Source organism: Mastigoproctus giganteus, chromosome 3 (genome assembly GCF_048544385.1).
Source record: "Mastigoproctus giganteus isolate SK-2022 chromosome 3, ASM4854438v1, whole genome shotgun sequence".
In the NCBI taxonomy this organism is placed as follows: Eukaryota; Metazoa; Arthropoda; class Arachnida; order Uropygi; family Thelyphonidae; genus Mastigoproctus; species Mastigoproctus giganteus.
In genome coordinates this window covers 37,057,181-37,077,562 of record NC_143577.1, presented here as the reverse complement: position 1 = coordinate 37,077,562, position 20,382 = coordinate 37,057,181, and the positions used below count along the sequence as shown (strand labels likewise).

The 20,382-nt window shown below is 38.7% G+C and overlaps 1 protein-coding gene across 1 annotated transcript in view; it reads left to right on the top strand.

Annotated features, from left to right (window-relative positions):
- Nucleotides 1-20,382, top strand: part of LOC150087884 (uncharacterized) — a 295,573-nt gene that overhangs the window by 215,775 nt on the left and 59,416 nt on the right. The window contains exon 28 of the mRNA XM_090369951.1: nt 18,186-19,654. Coding sequence (XP_090226077.1) covers nt 18,186-19,654 — 1,469 coding nt within the window. The remainder of the gene's footprint in view (nt 1-18,185; nt 19,655-20,382) is intronic.

Sequence of the window (20,382 nt, the reverse complement as noted above, 5' to 3'; positions counted from 1 at the left end):
ACATATATTTAAGTTTCTTATATATAGTTTTTTATGATTGTTAGATTGCATTATTATTATTTTTAATGTACCTTCACATACTCCCTTGGGGAGGGGGTCCATGAACCCTCAGTTGGTAACTGCTGTTGTAAATATCTGTACTGAAGCTGTAAACTCCTGTGATGGTTTGTGCTCCTCCTAAGGAGTAGACAATATTTTCCTGCAGTGTGTAGGAAAATATGCCACTAGGAGCATATCAGGAGGTTCCCAGAATCATTTATACCTCCATCATCCCTTTACTGATCCATGTCTGACACCACCAAATGTTTTTGATAATTACATAAAGGAATTTTATACTAAATGCTTTTAATAAAAAAAAAAAAAAATTAAAACAATTCATTGTTTATGAAAACATTTAATATAGGTTAATTAATAAATGTTGATCCATAAGAATTGGTGTTACGATGGGCTCACTAATGCCTCTGCTTACCTGCACTGAATTAACACTAAAAGGTAATAAATATGAACCATAGGTTCCCATCAAGTTGGAAACCCTGAGTCAATTTCTGGCAATAAAAGTGGAATTTACACTGTGCATTTATATAGTTTCATTTCTGATTTTTGAAATATTCTTCTTCAAGAGGAGTGTTTCCATTTACAATGGTTTTCCTCAGCCTACAAATTATTTCCTGTTAGGAATTTTTTCTCTCCGTAAGGTGCGGTTCTGGGTGTCGGTGTCTCGGTCGGTTAAGCCTCGGGTTATCATGCACTCCCGTACTCAATCCATCCATGTCCTCCTAGGTGTTCTTCTTCCTTCTTCCAGGAGGTATCCATTCCAGGATAGCCTTTGGATATCTGTTTTCTTGCATCCGTTTTACATGTCCATACCATATTAGACACTTTTCTTTGATGGTGTCAATAATAGTCTTTTCCACTTCCATTTTTTCCCTTATGTCTTCATTCCGTTTCCTGTCTCTTCTAGAAGTTCCTGCTGAGCGATTCCAAAAATACATTTCTGTGGAGAGCAATTTGTTTTCTGCTCGCCTATTCAATATCCAAGTTTCTGCTCCATACAATAGAAGACTTTGTACAATTGTTTGAAATATAAGTTTCTTTGTTTTATTTAGGATATTTTTGCTCCACAGAACAGAGTTTAACATGCCGATAGCTTTTCTGCTGTCTGCAATTCTCTTATTGATCTCTTCTTGGGATGATCCATCACTTTGTAAGATTAATCCCAAATATTTGAATTTATCGACTTGTTTGATTTTAAAACCTGCAATATTTAGAACGTGTCCTGGTCCTGAAGACAACATTTCAGTCTTGCTAAATTTGATTTTTAGACCCCATTGTTTATATTCCTCAAACAATTGACGACATGCATACTTTGCATCTTCCAAGTCTTGTGCTGTCACCACCTGATTGTCTGCAAAAAGTAAATTGTGAATATAGGTGTTCTTATTAATCGGCAGTCCCATTTTATTGCATTTTTTTGACCAGGATCTTAGGCAGATGTTGATATAAATTTTGAAAAGTGTTGGTGACATGCAACAACCTTGTAATAAGCCTTTTGAAGTGTGGAATTCAGGTGACAAAGCCGATCCCACTTTAATTCTGCATCTATTATTCCTGTAAATTGCCTTAATAATGTTAATCAGTTGTCCATCAATATTTGCCTCTTTCAGTGCTTCCCATAAGAGTTTTCTTGGAACACTGTCATATGCCTTTTCAAGGCCAATGAAAATCATAAAGATTTTTTTTCCCTTTTGATTGACATTTTTTAAGAATCTGTCATATTGTTGAGATATGGTCTGTATATGACCTCCTGGCTGAAAAACCACTTTGTTCTTCTGATATCTCGATTCGGGCTTCTAAATGGTTCCTGATCCATTTTCCAAGGATCTTTAACAGCCGGTTCAGGACACATATTCCTCCGTAATTTGAACAGCTTTTAGCATTAGCATTAGCATTAGCGGAGGCATATGATGCAAGAAAGCAAGCTTATTCAGCATCAGCCAAAAAAAACAAAAAAAAAAAAAAAAAAAAAACCCACTCCCATTTCACCCCTCCGTTCGTTCGAAATACCTGTCCAGTTGAGCTTTAAATTTGTTTAGGCTATCAACTTCAACAACCAGTGATGGAAGTCGGTTCCACCAACCAACCACCCGCTGGCCAAAGGCAAATTTCCGCACATCTATCCGACATCCGTCCTTCCTCAATTTGAATTTATGCCCTCTGAGGTGATTATTCTGAGAAAGATGAAGAATCCCATTGGCATTGAGCATGCTCAAACCATTCAAAGCCTTATACACCTCTATCAGATCACCTCGCCGGTGCCTAGTCTCCAGACTCTGTAATTTGCAAAACTTAAGCCTTTCTTCGTAAGAGCAACCCTTTGTTCCATTTACTAATCTTGTTGCCCTTCTCTGTACCCGTTCCAGCAGCTCTACATCCTTCTTGAAATGCGGCCTCCAGACCTGTATACAGTACTCAAGATGTGGCCTTACCATTGCCTTATACAAGGGAATAATCACCTCCTTATCCCTGCTAGAAAAATTCCTGTATATCATTGACAAGACACCATGAGCTACTCTTGCAGCTCGTCTGCACTGCTCAGAGAACTTCATATCTGCCTGCACAATTACCCCCAGGTCCTTTTCATTCTCCACCAATGTCAGTGTAGTACCGCAGAGTTGATACGTTGCTCTGGGGTTACTGTTTCCCATATGCAGCACTTTACATTTGTCGATGTTAAACCTCATTTGCCACCTCTCAGCCCATCTGTTCAACCTGTCCAGATCCTGTTGCAGCAGCATAGCGTCAGTATTGTCCTTAACGACCCTGCCAACCTTTGTATCATCTGCAAACTTGGACATTAAACTTGATATCCCATCATCAATATCATTCATAAACACCGAAAACAACAACGGACCCAACACTGAACCTTGAGGAACTCCACTAATAACATTAGTCCACGTTGAGCAGTGTCCATTGATTACCACTCTCTGTCTTCTGCCACTCAACCATCCCCTTATCCATAGCAGCAATTTGCCTCCAATGCCACACTGCTCCAATTTGTGCAGCAGTCTTCCATGTGCAACAGTATCAAAAGCCTTTCTAAGATCCAAATATATAATATCAAAGTTATTCCCTGCATCCAGTTCTTTTGTGACTACATCATAGTATCCAATCAAATTGGTCAGGCAAGACCTGCCCTTAACAAAACCATGCTGCGTCTGAGCTATAACTGAATTCTTGTCTAGATGATCCTGCAGTGCTTCTTTAACCAGTGCCTCCATTAATTTACCTGGAACAGAAGTTAAACTAACAGGTCTATAATTACTTGTGTCAGCCTTTGAACCTCCTTTGTGAATTGGGGTCACATTTGCACATCTCCAGTCCATAGGTACCTCCCCTGAGTCCAAGGAAGCTCTCATAATTATGGCTAAGGGTTTGCTTACTTCCTTTGCTGCCTCCTTTAATATAACTGGATAGATCCCATCCACCCCAGGTGCCTTTTTTATGTTTATCCCCAACAATCTCTCCTCCACTTTCCTCTCAGTTATTACAAAATCATCCAGCTCACTGCCAATGTTTACTTTACCTACATCATTCTCCTTCCTGAATAACTCCTCATGCGTGAATGTAGATGCAAAATACTCGTTTAGATTGTTAGCCACCTGAGCAGGATCCTCAACTGTTGAACCATCAATATCCAGTGGACCAATCTGATTCATCCCTTTCCTTTTCGAGTTCAAGTATGTAAAGAACTCTTTTCTGTTTTTCTTTGCATCCTTTGCCAAGGATTTTTCATAGTCTGCCTTTGCCTGCCTAATCTCCTTTGTGACTTGGTTACAGACCAACTTATATCTATCATAGGCTTCCATGTCACCCATTAATTTGTATGTATCCCATGCATTTTTCTTCTCTGCCACATGTCTCATTAGTTCATCTGACAACCATTTAGGCCTAAACCTTGAACAATATTTCTTAGTTGGTATGTAAAGCCTGGTAGCCTCCAAGATTAGTTCCTTGAATGCTTCCCATTTTGAGTTTGCTGTTGGTAACATCATCAGTTGGTCCCACTGTATAGAATTTAAATACTGTCTCAGACCATCATAGTCGCCTTTACGAAAACAAAAACCCTTCCCTTTACCTCTGATGGTAGTTACCTCCTTGAGTAAATCCCACTTCAACACACTGTGATCACTGCCACCTAGTGGTTCATTTATCTGCAGGTTCTTAATGCATGAGGAATCACTACTGATAATCAGATCAAGAGTATTGCTCCCTCTCGTTGCCTCACGAACATGCTGATGTAGAAAACAATCATCCAATAAATCCACAAAAGCCTTGCTAGTGTGCGAGTGACCAACCCACAAATTCCAGTCAATATCTGGGAAATTAAAGTCCCCCATTATAAGACTCTCTGATTTACTGGCCCACTCTATTTCCCTGTACAATATCTTATTATACTCATCAGAGTCATTAGGCCTATAGCACACTCCTACTCTCAATTTTGATTTCCCTATGCTTATGTCACACCAAACTGACTCGACGCTGCCCTGTCCATCGATGTCGACTGGCTTCACTTCCTTGGACTTTATGTGTTTCTTAATTAATAGCATAACCCCTCCTCCCCTCCTGTCCTGTCTATCCTTTCTATACACATTGTATTCCCCAAATTCCAGTTCCGCATTACTTATATCTGTGTGACACCACGTCTCTGATATCCCAACAATATCTGCCTTTGATGTTTTGAGCAATACCTCAAATTCATCAAATTTATTTACCAAACTCCTAGCATTGGTGTACACGCAGGTATACATGCACCTGTTTCTATTCTTAGCTACCCTAACACAACCCATGTGTTTACTTGTACCGCAATGACTACCAGCAGTCTCTGAAATATACTGCATCCTGTTTTTCAGACTTCTGCTCATTTCAATAGAAGCAGTGCAAGAATCACTTCCACCTCTGCCACTGGCTACTGTTAATCTATTAGTCCTTGTATCCCCCCCATAGCCCTTCTTATAAATTGATGTAATATATCCTGTTGTCATTTCTTACGGTATTTCTTTTCCTCTCAGTATACTATTTAACAGTTTTTGTATCAGAACAGCCACCCCTCTTCCTCCATATTTCAGAAGTTCCATGTAAACTCCTCCAGGTCCAGGTGACTTGCCATTCCTTCCTTCCTTTAGCAGGAGTTCCACTTCCCTAACAGAAACTTTTAAGCCCAAGTTTTCTACACCAAAATCCTCAATCGTCTTGAACTCTTCCTGGGGTCTTCTTTTAAAAGTCCTTCATAATACTCCATCTAGTCTTTCAAAGGTATTAAGTGCAAACCAGCGTTGTGTTTATTCTGTTTTCTCAAGTCTTTAAGGACCTTCCACGATTCCGCTGATTGCTTGAAGCCCAATTTGCTATTAATAGTTGTGCATTTCCTTTCCCATTCTTCATTTTTCGCTTCTACTACCAACCGATTAGCTATTTTCTTCTTTTCAACATAAATGTTTCTATATGCATCATTCCTATCACCCAGCCATTTCTGATATGCAAGTTTCTTTTCCTCTACAGCAGCTCTTACTTTCTCTGTAATCCAGGTCTTTTTTGGTCCTTGGCTCATCTTTTTGCCTAGGATTTCATGAGCTATTTTTTTAACAGTATTTTTTAAATATTCCTAGATTTCTTCAGTATTACCTTTTATCTCTATGTTAATTGCAGCATCCAGTCTCTGGGTGAAGTTGTTTCTAATGCTGTCATCCTGGAGTAGGTCAACATTAAATTGATCCACTTGTAGCATTTCTCCTTTCCTGCATTGTTCGTTGTCCACACATATTTTCTTAATCCAGTTCCACCTCAGCGTTGTTTTAACAAGAAAATGGTCAGATCCACATTCGGCTCCTCTATAAACTCTGACATCTTTCAATACATATGTCCCTGAATGTTTTGAAATAATGTAATACAGTCGAACTTCCCTATAACGAATTCGATAAATCCAGCGAAAAAATTCGTTATAGAGAAATTTCATTATACAGAGAATATCTTTTTTATTAGAAATTATTATTTAATTATAAAATAAAAATGAATCTATATTTATTTTTAATGTATTTTATTTCAAAAACACTTATTTAAATTACATTTACACAATTTTCGCCGGTAAGTATCACAAATTAAAAAAAAATCTGTAATTTTTGTTTGCACAGTACAATTAAAAAATGTCTGATCCTCAAAAAAAACCTCACATTTGTTCAGAGCATTAAAAACATTATCAGGAACATTTTCACAAAACTGTAGACCCATACGAATCATTTCAAAAGCATTAATCATTTCTTTACGAGTTGGCTTTTCTATGGGTTGTTCTGATGTGTCTTCAGCGTCATCGTTAATTTATTTGTGATCATGGTCGCGTCTAACACTGTTCAGCAGTATTTCATCTTCATTTGGATGTTCTGTTGTAGTGAGATCTTGATCTACATAAACATAACTATCCAGTGTTATTTCATTTTCAATGTTTCCAGACAATTCTAATAATGTCCTAAAGTTTTTCAGTTGTGAAAGGGGCAGTTCATCTTGTTCCTCCAGTTGATGTTCAACTTCTGTATTCAATGCAAATCCCGCTTTCGAAAAACAATTTTGAATAGTGTATTCAGTAATATCGTTTGTCCAAACTTTTGCCAGTTCAGAGATGCAATCTCTAAGGTTAATTGTAACCTCTAAGTTTCTATTTTCTAATAATGCATTGACAATCTTCATTATTATTCTTTTTCAATAATGAAATTTAAAATTTTTAATAATGCCTTGGTCCATTGGCTGGAGTTTTGACGTTACGTTTGGTGGTAAAAACAATAACTTCACACTTTTAAGTTTGGCAGAAATACTGACAGGATGTGCTTGACAGTTAGTATTAGCATTAGTAGAGACATATGATGGAAGAAAGCAAGCTTATGCAGCATCAGCCAAAAAAAAAAAAAAAAAAATCCCTTCCACTTCACCCCTAGATTCGTTCAAAATACCTGTCCAGCTGAGCCTTAAATTTATTTAGGCTATCAACTTCCACAACAAGGGATCGAAGTCTGTTCCACCAACCAACTACCTGCTGGCTAAAGGCAAATTTCCGCATATCTATCCCACATCTGTCTTTCCTCATTTTGAATTTATGTCCTCTTGGGTGATCATTCTGAGCAAGAGGCAGTATCCCATCATTGAGAATGCTCAAACCATTCAAGGCTTTGTACACCTCTATCAGATCACCTCGCCGGTGCCTAGTCTCCAGACACTGTAATTTGCAAAAGTTCAAGCCTTTCTTCGTAAGAGCAACCCTTTGTTCCGTTCACTAACCTTGTTGCCCTTCTCTGTACTCGTTCCAGCAGCTCTACATCCTTCTTGAAATGACGCCTCCAGACCTGTATACAGTACTCAAGGTGCAGCCTGACCATTGCCTTATACAAGGGAATAATCACCTCCCTATTCCTGCTAGAAAAATTCCTCTATATCATTGATAAGACACCATGAGCTACTCTTGCAGCCCGTCTGCACTGCTCAGAGAACTTCATATCTGCCTGCACAATTACCCCCAGGTTCTTTTCATTCTCTACCACTGTCAGTGTAGTACCACAGAGTTGATATGTTGCTCTGGGGTTGCTGTTTCCCATATGTAGTACTTTACATTTGTCAATGTTAAACTTCATTTGCCACCTCTCAGCCCATCTGCTCAACCTTTCCAGATCCTGTTGCAGCAGCAGCATAGCATCAGTAGCATCCTTAAAAACCCTGCCAATCTTTGTATCATCTGCAAACTTGGGCATTAAGCTCGATATACCATCATCAATATTATTTATAAATACAGAAAACAACAATGGACCCAACACTGAACCCAGAGGGACTCCACTAATAACATTAGTCCACGATGAGCAGTGTCCATTAATTACCACTCTCTGTCTTCTGCCACTCAACCATCCCTTTAGCCATAGCAACAATTTGCCACCAATGCCACACTGCTCCAATTTGTGCAGCAGTCTTCCATGTGCAACAGTATCAAAAGCCTTTCTAAGATCCAAATATATAATATCAAAGTTATTCCCTGCATCCAGTTCTTTTGTGACTACATCATAGTATCCAATCAAATTGGTCAGGCAAGACCTTCCCTTAACAAAACCATGCTGTGTCTGAGCTATAACTGAATTCTTGTCAAGATGATCCTGCAGTGCTTCTTTAACCAGTGCTTCTATTAATTTTCCTGGAATAGAAGTTAAACTCACACGTCTATAATTACTTGTGTTAGCCTTTGATCCTCCTTTGTGAATTGGGGTTACATTTGCACATCTCCAGTCTGGGGGTACCTCCCCTGCGTCCAAGGAAGCTCTCATAGTTATGGCTAACGGATTGCTTACTTCCTTTGCTGCCTCCTTTAATATAACTGGATAGATCCCATCCACCCCAGGTGCCTTTCTTGTATTTATCTTCAACAATTTCTCCTCCATCTTACTCTCAATTATTACAAGATCATCTATCTCACTATCAGTGTTTACTTCATCTATGGCATTCCCCTTCCTGAATAACTCCTTATGTGTGAATGTAGATGCAAAATATTGATTTAGTTTGTTAGCTACCTGAGCAGGATCATGAACAGTTGAACCATCGTTATCAAGTGGACCAATCTGATTCATCCCCCTTCCTTCTAGAGTTTACGTAAGTAAAGAACTCTTTGCTGTTTTTCTTTGCATCCCTTGCCAAAGATTTCTCATAAACTGCCCTCGCCTGCCTAACCTCCTTTGTAACTTGGCTATAGATCAACTTATATCTATCATAGGCTTCTGTGTCACATGTTAATTTATATGTATCTCATGCATTTTTCTTCTCTGCCCTATGTCTCATTAGTTCATCTGACATCCATTTAGGCCTGAATCTTGAGTTAGTTAGTTAGTTATTTGGTTTTTAGGAGCATTAGCAACTAAGGCCATATTGCTCCGGGATATGCGGTGGTCATTCCCTGACCTTTCCACATCCTCCGTATTTGGTGGTGACGGGCTCGAACCCCGGTTTATTCAAGAAGCGTGTGCTGTGCACTGCTGCTCCTTCCCACCTGGCTACGGAGGCGCCCCTGAATCTTGAACAATATTTCTTAGTTGGTATGTAAAGCCTAGTAGCTTCCAAGATAAGTTCTTTGAATGCTTCCCATTTTGAGTTTGCTGTTGGTAACATCATTAGTTGGTCCCACTGTATACAATTTAAATACTGTCTCAGACCATCGTAGTCGCCTATATGAAAGCAATAACCCTTCCCTTTACCCCTGATGGTAGTTACCTCTTTGAGAAAATCCCACTTCAGCACACTGTGATCACTGCCACCTAGTGGTTCCTGTATCTGCAGATTCTTAATTTGTTTTTTTTTTATTATGTGAACCCCAAACATGAGAGGTATTAGAACCTATAGTACTTAGTACCGTGCTTGGGTTGGAGGCTGGGAAGACGAAAGAAGATATTTTTTGACATTGGACTTCAACTTCTGTAGATTGTAATTTTCAGAAAATACGTATGAAGGAAGGTTGTTCCAGAAAACGGCAGTTGAATGAATAAATGAGGAAGATGAAAAGTTGGTTCTGTGGGTTTGAAGTTGGACAGTAAATGGATGTTGGCTGGTGGCGGCACGTGTTCGGACTGTTTTGAAAGAGAGAGTTGGAATTATAGAAGCCAATTCGGAAGAACAGTGCCCATGAAAGTATCTGTAGAAGAGGCATGCAGCAGAAACAGTACGTCTATGAGAAAGCGAGTGGAGAGACTCTGTTAGAGATGAATCATTAATTAACCTAACTGCCCTTTTCTGAATGGAATCAAGAAGCCTGAGAGAGGTTTTGGGGGCACCACCCCAGATGTGGGAACAATATTCCATGACAGGGCGGATTTGCGATTTATACGGAATGAACAGCGGTTTGGAAGAAAAGAAACGCTGAGAGCAAAAGAGAAAACCAAGTTTTTTAGATGCAGAGGAAGCAATATTTGTAATGTGCTTGTGCCAAGAGAGATTAGAAGTCAGTAGAGTAATTTGGTAATCCCCAAAAGAGATATATCATTTTACCTTGAAATCGGAGTGTCACTAAAGATAAGCATAGGAGCAGAAGAATCCTTTTTCAAGATATAAGACAAGAATGAGTTTTAGAAGGGTTGAAATCAACTAAGTTGTCTTTGCTCCACTGGAGAATTACCTGAAGATCGGCATTTAAGGAATTGGTAGTAGATTTTCGAGAAGGTGAAGCCAATTGAGCAGGACAAGGTTTCTCAAAATGGAAAGTGGAATGCAATGTGCTATCATTCGCAAAACTATGAATGGGATTTCCAGTCAATGGAAGAAGGTCATTAATATACAAGAGGAAAAGAGTGGGGGAAGGAACTAAACCTTGGGGGACTCCGGCATTAGTGGAGAAGTTAGAAGACAGAGAGCCATCTACCATCACCCTCAGTGAGCGATCGGAGAGAAAACTGGATAACCAATTACTAAAAATAGTTGGCAAACCATAAGATGGAAGCTTGTTTAGAAGACCTTTATGCCAAACACGATCAAACGCCTTTGAGATGTCAAAATCATCAACTATTTGTGTTTCACCGAACCTTTCCACTGAATTAGGCCATAAATGGGTAACATTAGCCAGAATATCACCAGTGGATCGACACTGACGGAATCCATACTGGCGATCGTTGATCAGACGGAAGGTTTCTAGGTAGTTTAAGAGTCGGCGGTTAATTGATTTCTCCATTACTTTAGAAAGAGTAGAAGTAATTGCAATGGGACGATAATTGGGTGGGAGGGATTTGTCACCCTTTTTAGGAACTGGCTGGATATGAGTAAATTTCCAAGCAGAAGGAAAAACACCTTTGGAATAAGAAAGTGAAAAAAGGCGGCAAAGAATAGGAGTAAGTTTAGGAGCACAGGTGTTGAGAACAAGTGGAGAAATACCATCAGGACCTGGAGCTTTCTTAGCATCAAGATTCATAAAAATCCTTCTGATATCCTTTTGACGAAAGACCACAGGAGGCATTGAATGGAACGTGTTGGAAATGGCGGAAGGTGTTTTACCAAGATCATTAATACATGAGCTGGAAGAAAAATGGGATGCTAGCAGGTCAGCTTTATCCTTGGCTGAAGTGACAACAGAACCATCTGGTTTGGACAGAGGTGGGAGCAGGGATTGGCAAAAGTTGCGGCCAATAGCTTTGGCAAGAGACCAGAATGCTCGGCTACCATTAGGGCAAGAAGCAAGTTTTCTACACTTAGCCTGTTCAAACTCTAGTTTGGACTGATTAATAACTGCTTTACAATTGTTGCGAGCTTTGGTGTAATCAGAAAATGACACTGAAGAATTAGAAACAAGACAATTGCGATATGAACATTCTTCTCTTGAACAGCTTTAGCACATTTATTGGAAAACCAAGGTTTAGATAAAGGACGAGATTTTAAAGTGGAGTGTGGGATAAAGGATTCCATTCCTGCAAGAATAATTTCACTGACACGATCTGAGCAAACGTTGACATCAGAAGTTTTGAAACAGTAATCCGACCAAGGAAAAGAAGTCTCGCAGGTCATCCCATTTTGCATTCTTGTAATGCCAAACAACACGAGGTTGGGAATAGCCGTGAGATAAAGGCTCCATTGGAGAAGAGACAATCACCAAGTTGTGATATGAAGTGCCTAAAGCAGCTCTCACATCAACTGGGTACTTAGAAGGGTTGTTTGTGAGAAAAAGATCAAGCGTATTAGCTGTATGATTAGGATTGTCTGGTATTCTTGTAGGTAAATGAACAATCTGTGCTAGGTCATTAGTAATTGCAAAAGCTTCAGCATCTCGACCTGCTGGGTCGGTGTGACTAGAAAATGGAAGCCAGCTGGATTTGTGAACATTAAAATCACCAAGGAAAATTACCTCACTGTGAGGAAAGTTGGACCTGAGAAAGTCAAGTTGCAAAGAGAGGAAGTCAAAGAACTCCAAGTGATTAGTGGATTTGGAAGAACGGTAGAGACAACAGATGAATTTGACACAATGAGGTAGAGAGATTTTAAGCCAGAGAAGATCAAAGAGAGGAGATTCCAAATTGCCAAGTCTCTGACAGGGAATATCAGAACGGACATATTCACAAGTACCACCTTTGAGGCGAAAGGAATCGTACAGCGAATAATTTGGGCATCTGAGATGAGCAGTAGTTGAATCAACCGATAACTGAGATTCTGTCAGAAAAAGTACATGGGGTTTGGCAGACTGCAAGTGGAAATGGACATCGTTGAGACCAAGTATATTTGTCAAATGAATTAGGAAGTGCTTGGGAGGTTTAGATCTTTACGCAGATAAGCTTGCTCTATTAGTTTGACAATTCGTGGTGTATTCAATAGTAAGAAAACGTGGGTGGGTCATGCTGTGTGAAGTAATGAAATTTTTGGATATGGCGTACAGATGGTAAGAATACCCAGATCCTTGACGTAATGTGGCCTCGACAATGCTCCCCGCATACACACTACTCGGACTCCCTCCAGTCACTATCTGGCAGAGTAGAGGTAGCAAGATTATACACTAGCTGATCCGGAAGCCTCCTAGAGAGTTACCAATAGGTTCGGTCCGGTGTACTAACTAGCGGCCGGCCTGCGAACCGTTTTAGAGCTGTACCCTCGAAATGTAAGGAATATTGGATCTCGCCACAACGTTCATCATAACCTCAAAAGTCATCAATCATACTGCATGATGGAAGAGATAGGGAATGGTTGACCGGGACTTAGCTCTAGAGACTAAACATGGGTTCCACCATTTCAAGCCTCCAATAAGCAAAGTGGTGGTATTTCACAGGTTGATGAGCGTCATCTACCACCTAGTACTGCCTGGTAACATAGAGGGTCGGCGTTCCTCCATGTCGTGTGGGCGCCACACCTCGACCCCTGCTTACGTTGGTTCACACATGGGTGGTCACCCACCATGTACTTGTGCATGGAGGTTATACCCAGGATTACTAACATTCCCACCATCGTGAAGGTGTAAGCAGAGGATTTGGCTGTCACAGTGCATCCGGACTTCGCCGAAATTGGGTCCACTTGACTTGAGTGTCACCCGAATATCAATTCCATCAGCGTTTTAGACTCCCAGGTAGCAAGTACAGCTTGTCTGGCATATCTGAGAGAATGTCTGTGACAACCTCAATCACCACATGTTAATGCATGAAGAATCACTACTGATAATCAAATCAAGAGTATTTCTCCCTCTAGTTGCCTCCCGAACATGCTGATTTAAAAAACAATCATCCAATAAATCCATAAAAGCCTTGCTAGTGTGTGTGAGTGACCAACCCACAAATTCCAGTCAATATCTGAGAAATTAAAATCCCCCATTATAAGACTCTGATTTACTGGCCCACTCTATTTCCCTGTACAATTTCTTATTATACTCATCAGAGTCATTAGGCCTATAGCACACTCCTACTCTCAATTTTGATCTCCCAATGCTTATGTCACACCAAACTGACTCGACACTGCACTGTCCAGCGATGTCGACTGGCTTCGTTTCCTTGGATTTTATGTGGTTCTTAACTAATGGCATAACCCCTCCTCCCTTCCTATCCTGTCTATCCTTTCTGTAGACGTACTCCCCAAATTCCAGTTCTGCATTACTTATATCTGTGTGACACCATGTCTCTGATATCCCGACAATATCTGCCTTTGATGCTTTGAGCAATACCTCAAATTCATCAAATTTATTTACCAAACTCCTAGCATTGGTGTACATCAAGTATACATGCACCAGTTCTTTTTCTTAGCTACCCTAACACAACCCATGTGTTTACTTGTACCCCAATGACTCCCAGCAGTCTCTGAAATATCCTGCATCTTATTTTCCAAGCTACTGCTCATTTCAATAGAAGCAATGCAAGAATCACTTTCACCTCTGCCAGTTGCTGTTAATCTATTAGTCCTTGTATCTCCCCCAATCTAGCAGTTTTCCGACCCACCTAACACTGCCTCAATAGCATCAGCAAACATTCTTGCACCCTTTCTATTTAAGTGTATCCCATCCCTGTAGAAGCAGTCTCTCCTGTTAACAAGTACAGACCAAGCTGAAAAAAATTCTACCCCTTGAGCCTTGCACAATCTTTCCAGGGCCGAATTGATCGACATTGCTCTCATCATATACTCCCTCGTATCGTGTCTGGGCAGAATTGTCAGTTATCAACACGATTTTCCTTTTTTCTTTTGTTATACACTTGTCTAGTTTTAATATCCAGTCTTCAAAGATGTCACTGGTCATCCATGCTTTTTTTATTAAAGCTGTAGTCAACTTCCAAAGATTTTGTGCCTCTAAAACATCTTGGGTTTTTTGATTTTCCGATGACTAAGTCTTAATACTTCACTTCCTGTCATATTTGCTCCATTTATCATCCTTAAAAGCAAGTGTTCTATTCGGTAAACATTTAAAGAATAAACCCATTTTGTCAGCATTAAAAACGTCCTTAGGTTCATATTCTTCCAAAATCTTCTTTAAGGTATTGTTCCTCCAACTGTTGCAATTTTCTTCACTTACATTAACACTTTCTCCGCAAATAACCTTTTCCACAATTCTGTGGCGCTTCTTAAATTTATCTAGCCACCCAGTTCTCGCATTAAATTCTGTATGTCCCAGGGACTATGCAAATTTCAGAGCTTGTTGCTTAATTATTGGACCCAATATTGGTATATTCTTTTCACGTATCATTTGCACCCATTTTAGAACAGCTTTATCAACATCTTCGTATATACACAACTTAATTCGCTTCTTGTCTGCTCCTCCTTCAATTGCATATAAAATTGATTCTCGATTTTTTAAAATCATAGATAAGCTGCTTGCAGGTATGCCATATTTCTCCGCAATATCTTTTTTCTTAAAACCCTTGTCAATATCATGAAGAATCTTTACTTTGTCATTAATACTAAAACACTTTCTCTTCGACATTGTTTCTGCAAATGTAAAAATTACAGGACTGCAGCTCTTGCTCATACATACACTGCAAACTTCACTACGCTAGCCATATAGTGAATTGTTAGTACCGCCTACTCAATGAAGTTCGCTTGCCAATTTAACAGTATCACGTGATTTTTCCTATCAATCACTTTGAAGAAATATACGACTTTAATTCATATATACACGAAAGAAAATTTACGGTTAATGTATGCTGTATGTTACTTTTCAGAAAATAAAATAAAATACAAGAGCATATAGCCTATGTGATTGATGACAAATTGTTCTAAAAGAACGAAATTTTAAAAAAAAAATAATAAAAAAATATTCATGAAAACCATCTACTGGGAGTCCAGTTAGATGAGAACGGACATATCATATAATCATTGACAGGAAGGTCACATGGTACAGTCGAGGTGAGAAGCGAATGTCACTCAGTAGGCGTTACTAAAAACCGACTATGGTAGCATTCTATGTATTGCCACCACAGCACGCTAAAGATTTACTGCAGCGAATTTCGTTTTTCCCTGAGCCAACATCAATTTACAAATCTATCCTATTTATTGTAAAGTTTATGACCACTTTTAAGAAAACCGATTTGGTTTTATAACTGTAACAAAAATGAAACAAAGACCCTCCTACGGGTGTCAATGGCCACAAGTATTCACTAAAAGGATGATTAATTCCAGATGCTAATGCGTAATTTTGGAGGGAAGGAGGTCGTATATTTGAGCGGCTGTTTAGCAGTAAATGCTTGAAAATCTTCAAAAATGCTTTTACTAATTTTTTTAAAAATTCATTATAGAGAGACTAACACTTCACTATATGGGGTTAATTTTACATGTAATTTCGTTTCAAGGTGCAATGTTTTGTGAAAAAATTTGTAATATAGAGAAATTCGTTAAATAAAAGTTCATAATAGAGAAGTTCCACTGTATATAACTGATCTAATTTGTCTTGCCTCCTGTGATCAAGTATATTTATGAACATCCTTGTGTTGGAAAAATGTGTTGTGTATTCTCAAGTCGAACTGTTCACAAAGATTGCATAGTCTATCTCTGTTGTTGTTCCTCTCTTTCTCTCCAAATCTTCCAATAACTTTACTATTCCATTAGAAATATCTCTTTGTTCTTAGGGATTTTTTCTATTAGTTCTCTCAGATCCTCCCAAAATTCATCCTTCAAGGTATCGGCGGTGTCATTAGTCGGGGCATATATTCCCAAAATACATATTTCTCACATACTTTGTCAGTTCCAATGAGATCATTCTTTCATTAATAAATTGCTAGTTTTTGATGTTGTGTCTCAATTTCTTTTTAACAGCAATAGAAACTCCTGCTCTTGCTCTTTCACTCATATCGACTCCACTCCTAAAATGGTAGTATTCTCCCATTATTTCCTCTCCACATCCCTTTTTCTTTGTCTCTGATAACACGACAATGCCTAACTTGAATTTTTGCAGTTCATCCAGAAGAAAATTTCTTTTAGTTGAAAGGCCTTGAATATTCCAGCATCCCAAAATCATAGTCCTTTTCCATTTGCCGAGTCGTTTCCGAAAGTGCAGTCCATTTTCATTTTCACTTGTAGGTCATTTAGCATTTGTGTATTTTTTACCCTGAACGAGGAGCTAGCCCGTTGCAGCAACCCCCAACCTGGAGGGCCAGGGTATCTCTCTTATTCTGGCCCCTACCCTTTGACCTGTCCAGCTTGGGAGGCCCTACCAGTAGCTAAGCTACCGCCGACTTAGCTCTCCGGGTCATCGGGACATGCAAGCCCACCCACCGCGATAAGGTGGAGAATACCATCAGGGAGATTTTTTGAAATCAGGTATATCATTTTTTTTTTTTTTTTTTTCACATTGGGAGATGTGTTATTTATGGTATGTGTGCTGTTGGTTGGCCACCCTTGTCCTAGAGTATTAGCATTGGCAGATTGATGCAAAGAAGAAAGCTTATATAGTATCAGCCAAAAAATAAAAAAATAAATAAATAAAGTAAAGTAACACTAGTAATCATTCAGTAAATCAAAATTTTAGTGAAATCAGGTTTCAAGTTTAATGAATGCCTGTATTACAACCATTAAACAGAAAAATTTCTCTATCAAGATACATATCATATGCTGCAAGTTCCTGTTAATGATAAGAAAAGGCCATAAAATAAAATAAAAATAAATTAAACTGCTGATAATGATTCACCCTATAGAATACCAACCCCAACATCATGAATGGAAGAACTAGAATGCTCTTTAAGTAATAATCTTATTTTATTCAGCATCCAGTAGACAACAATGAACCATCATAAAATAATTTAGCTCATAGTCAGAATTATGTAGACTTCTGATATCCCCACCCCTAAAACTTGAAATCAGAAAATGCTTAGTTGCTAATTGGGGGACACTTATTGTTTTATGAATTGAAAGTTTTTTTTTTTTTTTGTTTACAAAAAAAAAGCCTTTCACTCTTTTTATGTAGTGATAAATTTTTTATCACTATGCACAATAAAACCCAATTATGCACAATTATTACTGGAATCAACACATCTAGTAATAATACTACAATAGCAGGAACTACAACTTCTGGTACAGTGACAATATCATATAATGTTGTAAGTTCAAGTTCAGATGCTCAGGTAGTTCCACCAGTTTCTAAAAGTTCTGCATCTCCAGTTTTAAAGGCAAGTCCTGCCAATTTTTCTGTAACAGCAGATTCCAATTAGTTTTGAATCAAAGTTTCATAAGAAAACAATTGTTTTCATTAAGAGAAATAAATTATATTACTACTAAAAGATACTATCAATAAAACAAAACTGAATTCATTGATCTAAAAGCTATTCAGAAATAATTAATCACTTTAATTAGTCTTAAAGTGTTTAATGGACCACATTTCTAAAAATGAATTATTTCATAACTGTATGCTGGAAATTCTTTTGTGGCGTGAATTTTTTAGTTACTTGTAATCAGTAATCATTACATGGTTTGCTTTAGAATAGTTATCATTTATTTACTTTAGGCATCAGTTTAGAAAGTGTTATACAACTCTAGAATGTGTCTGGTAAGGAGAGATTTCTATAAAAACATAAAAAAATTTTCTCAATTTGTTAAAAATGGATATCCCATTACTCTGACTTTACCTTGAATAGATATTAGAACCACACTAGTGCTTGTATAACTCTTAACTGTATTGTACAGATCAGTTTCCTGCCAGTTTTCCAACTTAATTTTTTTTTATTTTTATGTATTAGGGACAGTCTTCAGGAAAAGTAGCTGGCACTTTCCCTACATTACCAGTCAGTTCTGTTCCACTTTCATCCTGCTCTGCTGGTATTACTGCTCTGACAGTCACATCTCCTACCACCACTACTTCAGCTTTCAAGATCTCTCCAGTAGTGTCAACATTTTCACTTAATTTGAAGCCTTCTACTGAAACAGCCAACACATCTAGTAATAATACTACAATAGTAGGAACTACAACTTCTGGTACAGTAACAATATCAGATAATGTTGTAAGTTCAAGTTCAGATGCTCAGGTAGTTCCACCAGTATCTAAAAGTTCTGCATCTCCAGTTTTAAAGGCAAGCCCTGCCGGTTTTTCTGTAACAGCAGATTCTACTATTTCATCCTCGTTGCCTTCAGGACAGATATCTGAATCATCATCTGGTGTGTTAAATCTGCCTAGTTCTATCTCACCATCAGGACAAACATTAAACACAGTAAGTTTTGGACATCAACAGCAAACACAAGTTTTTGGACAACTACCATCAAACAGTCCATTTACTACATATGCAACAACTTCTAGCAGTGTCCCTATAGCAGCACCTATAACTGTAATTACTGCTGCTAGCACAACTTTAGTTGCTGCTCCTCCTCCTCCTACTACTACTATTGCTGCTGCCACTGCTCCTACCACTGTCACATCTACTACGACCACCATCACCACCTCTGCAACTACTGTTTTAACTGTAACATCCACTACTACTACTGCTGCAGCAGTATCGTCATCGCCAAAACCTTCCACTACCACAACTACTAATGTGTTTGAACAGCCAGTAACAACATCATCATCTTCATCTTCATCCTTTGCTTTAAATTCAGCAACATTTGGACAAACATCAGCACCAGGCTTTGGAAAATCTCCATCAACATTATCATCACCATCTGTCTTTGGCCAGCAAAATACATCAGTATTTGGACAGTCAGGTGTAACAGGGTTTGGACAGACCTCAACCAGCCCCTCTTCGATATTTGGTCAGACAACAGCATCCTCTATATTTGGTCAGCCAGTTTCTTCTTCGTCCTCTTTCTCTGCACAGCCACCCACAACAGCAACTGCAAGTGAGCCTGGAACGGCAGTTTCTGTTTTTGGAAAGCCATCTACAACTACATCTTTATTTGGGCAATCTGGAAATGCTGTACCTGTCACAACTTCCTCAACATCGTTTTTTGGGCAACAGACCACAAGTACCTCTCTGTTTGGTAAGGCCAGTACTCCATCATTTGGCCAGAATGTATCTTCAAATTTTTTTCAGTCTTCACCAACATCAGGGTTTGCACAATCTCCAGGAAGTGTCTTTGGTAGTGCTACCTCAGGGGGAAGTTCGTTGTTTGGACAGCCATCATCTCCATCCACTGGTGGATCTGTCTTTGGCCAGCCTTCATCTTCAGCTAGCGGATTTAGCTTTGGTCAAGCATCGCCCTTCTCACAAAATACAAGGTATGCCATGTTAATCTTCTACATGCTTGTAGAAGGTATCCTATAAGTCTGGTCTCATAGAAAAATACATTGCCCTACCATTAATATCCAGACACCTACGTGTATACAAATAATCTTTATTTACAGGAAAACTAATATTGTGCTGAAACTTTTAGCCCTTATGACAGAATCTAGTCTTCGTGGAACGCTCTCCACCGGTATGTTTTTTTTTTTTTTTTTTTTTATGTGAAAATATCTGGCAACACTAGAGTAAATTCAATCAGTAATGGAAATGAAGAAATTCATTGTTAACAAAATTTTTTTATGGAAATAATGCAAATGACGTCACTTCCTAAATGGCACTAATGATGCTAACTCAGTCACTAACGTTGATTCAGTAGAGTAAGTTCATACTAAGATGGAAATGATGTCAGTTCCTAAATGACACCAACTTAGTCACTAATGTTGATTTGATAGAGTAAGCAGCGGGTTGTAATATTATGCAAGAATAAAATGCAGACTTGAAATAAAATTTGCTTCTCAAGATTTTCATCAACATCAACCTTCTAAGTAAAGTAAGTAAGTAAGTTTCAATCAAACCTTTAAATGGTTTGATCGAAAATTTAAATGGCTTTACTCTAATGCCCCCTGGATGTTTTAGCGTTAGCAGTAGCAAGGGCACATGATGCCAGAAAGCAAGCTTATAGCATCATATAGTGGCGCCTCCATAGCCAGGTGAGAAGGAGCAC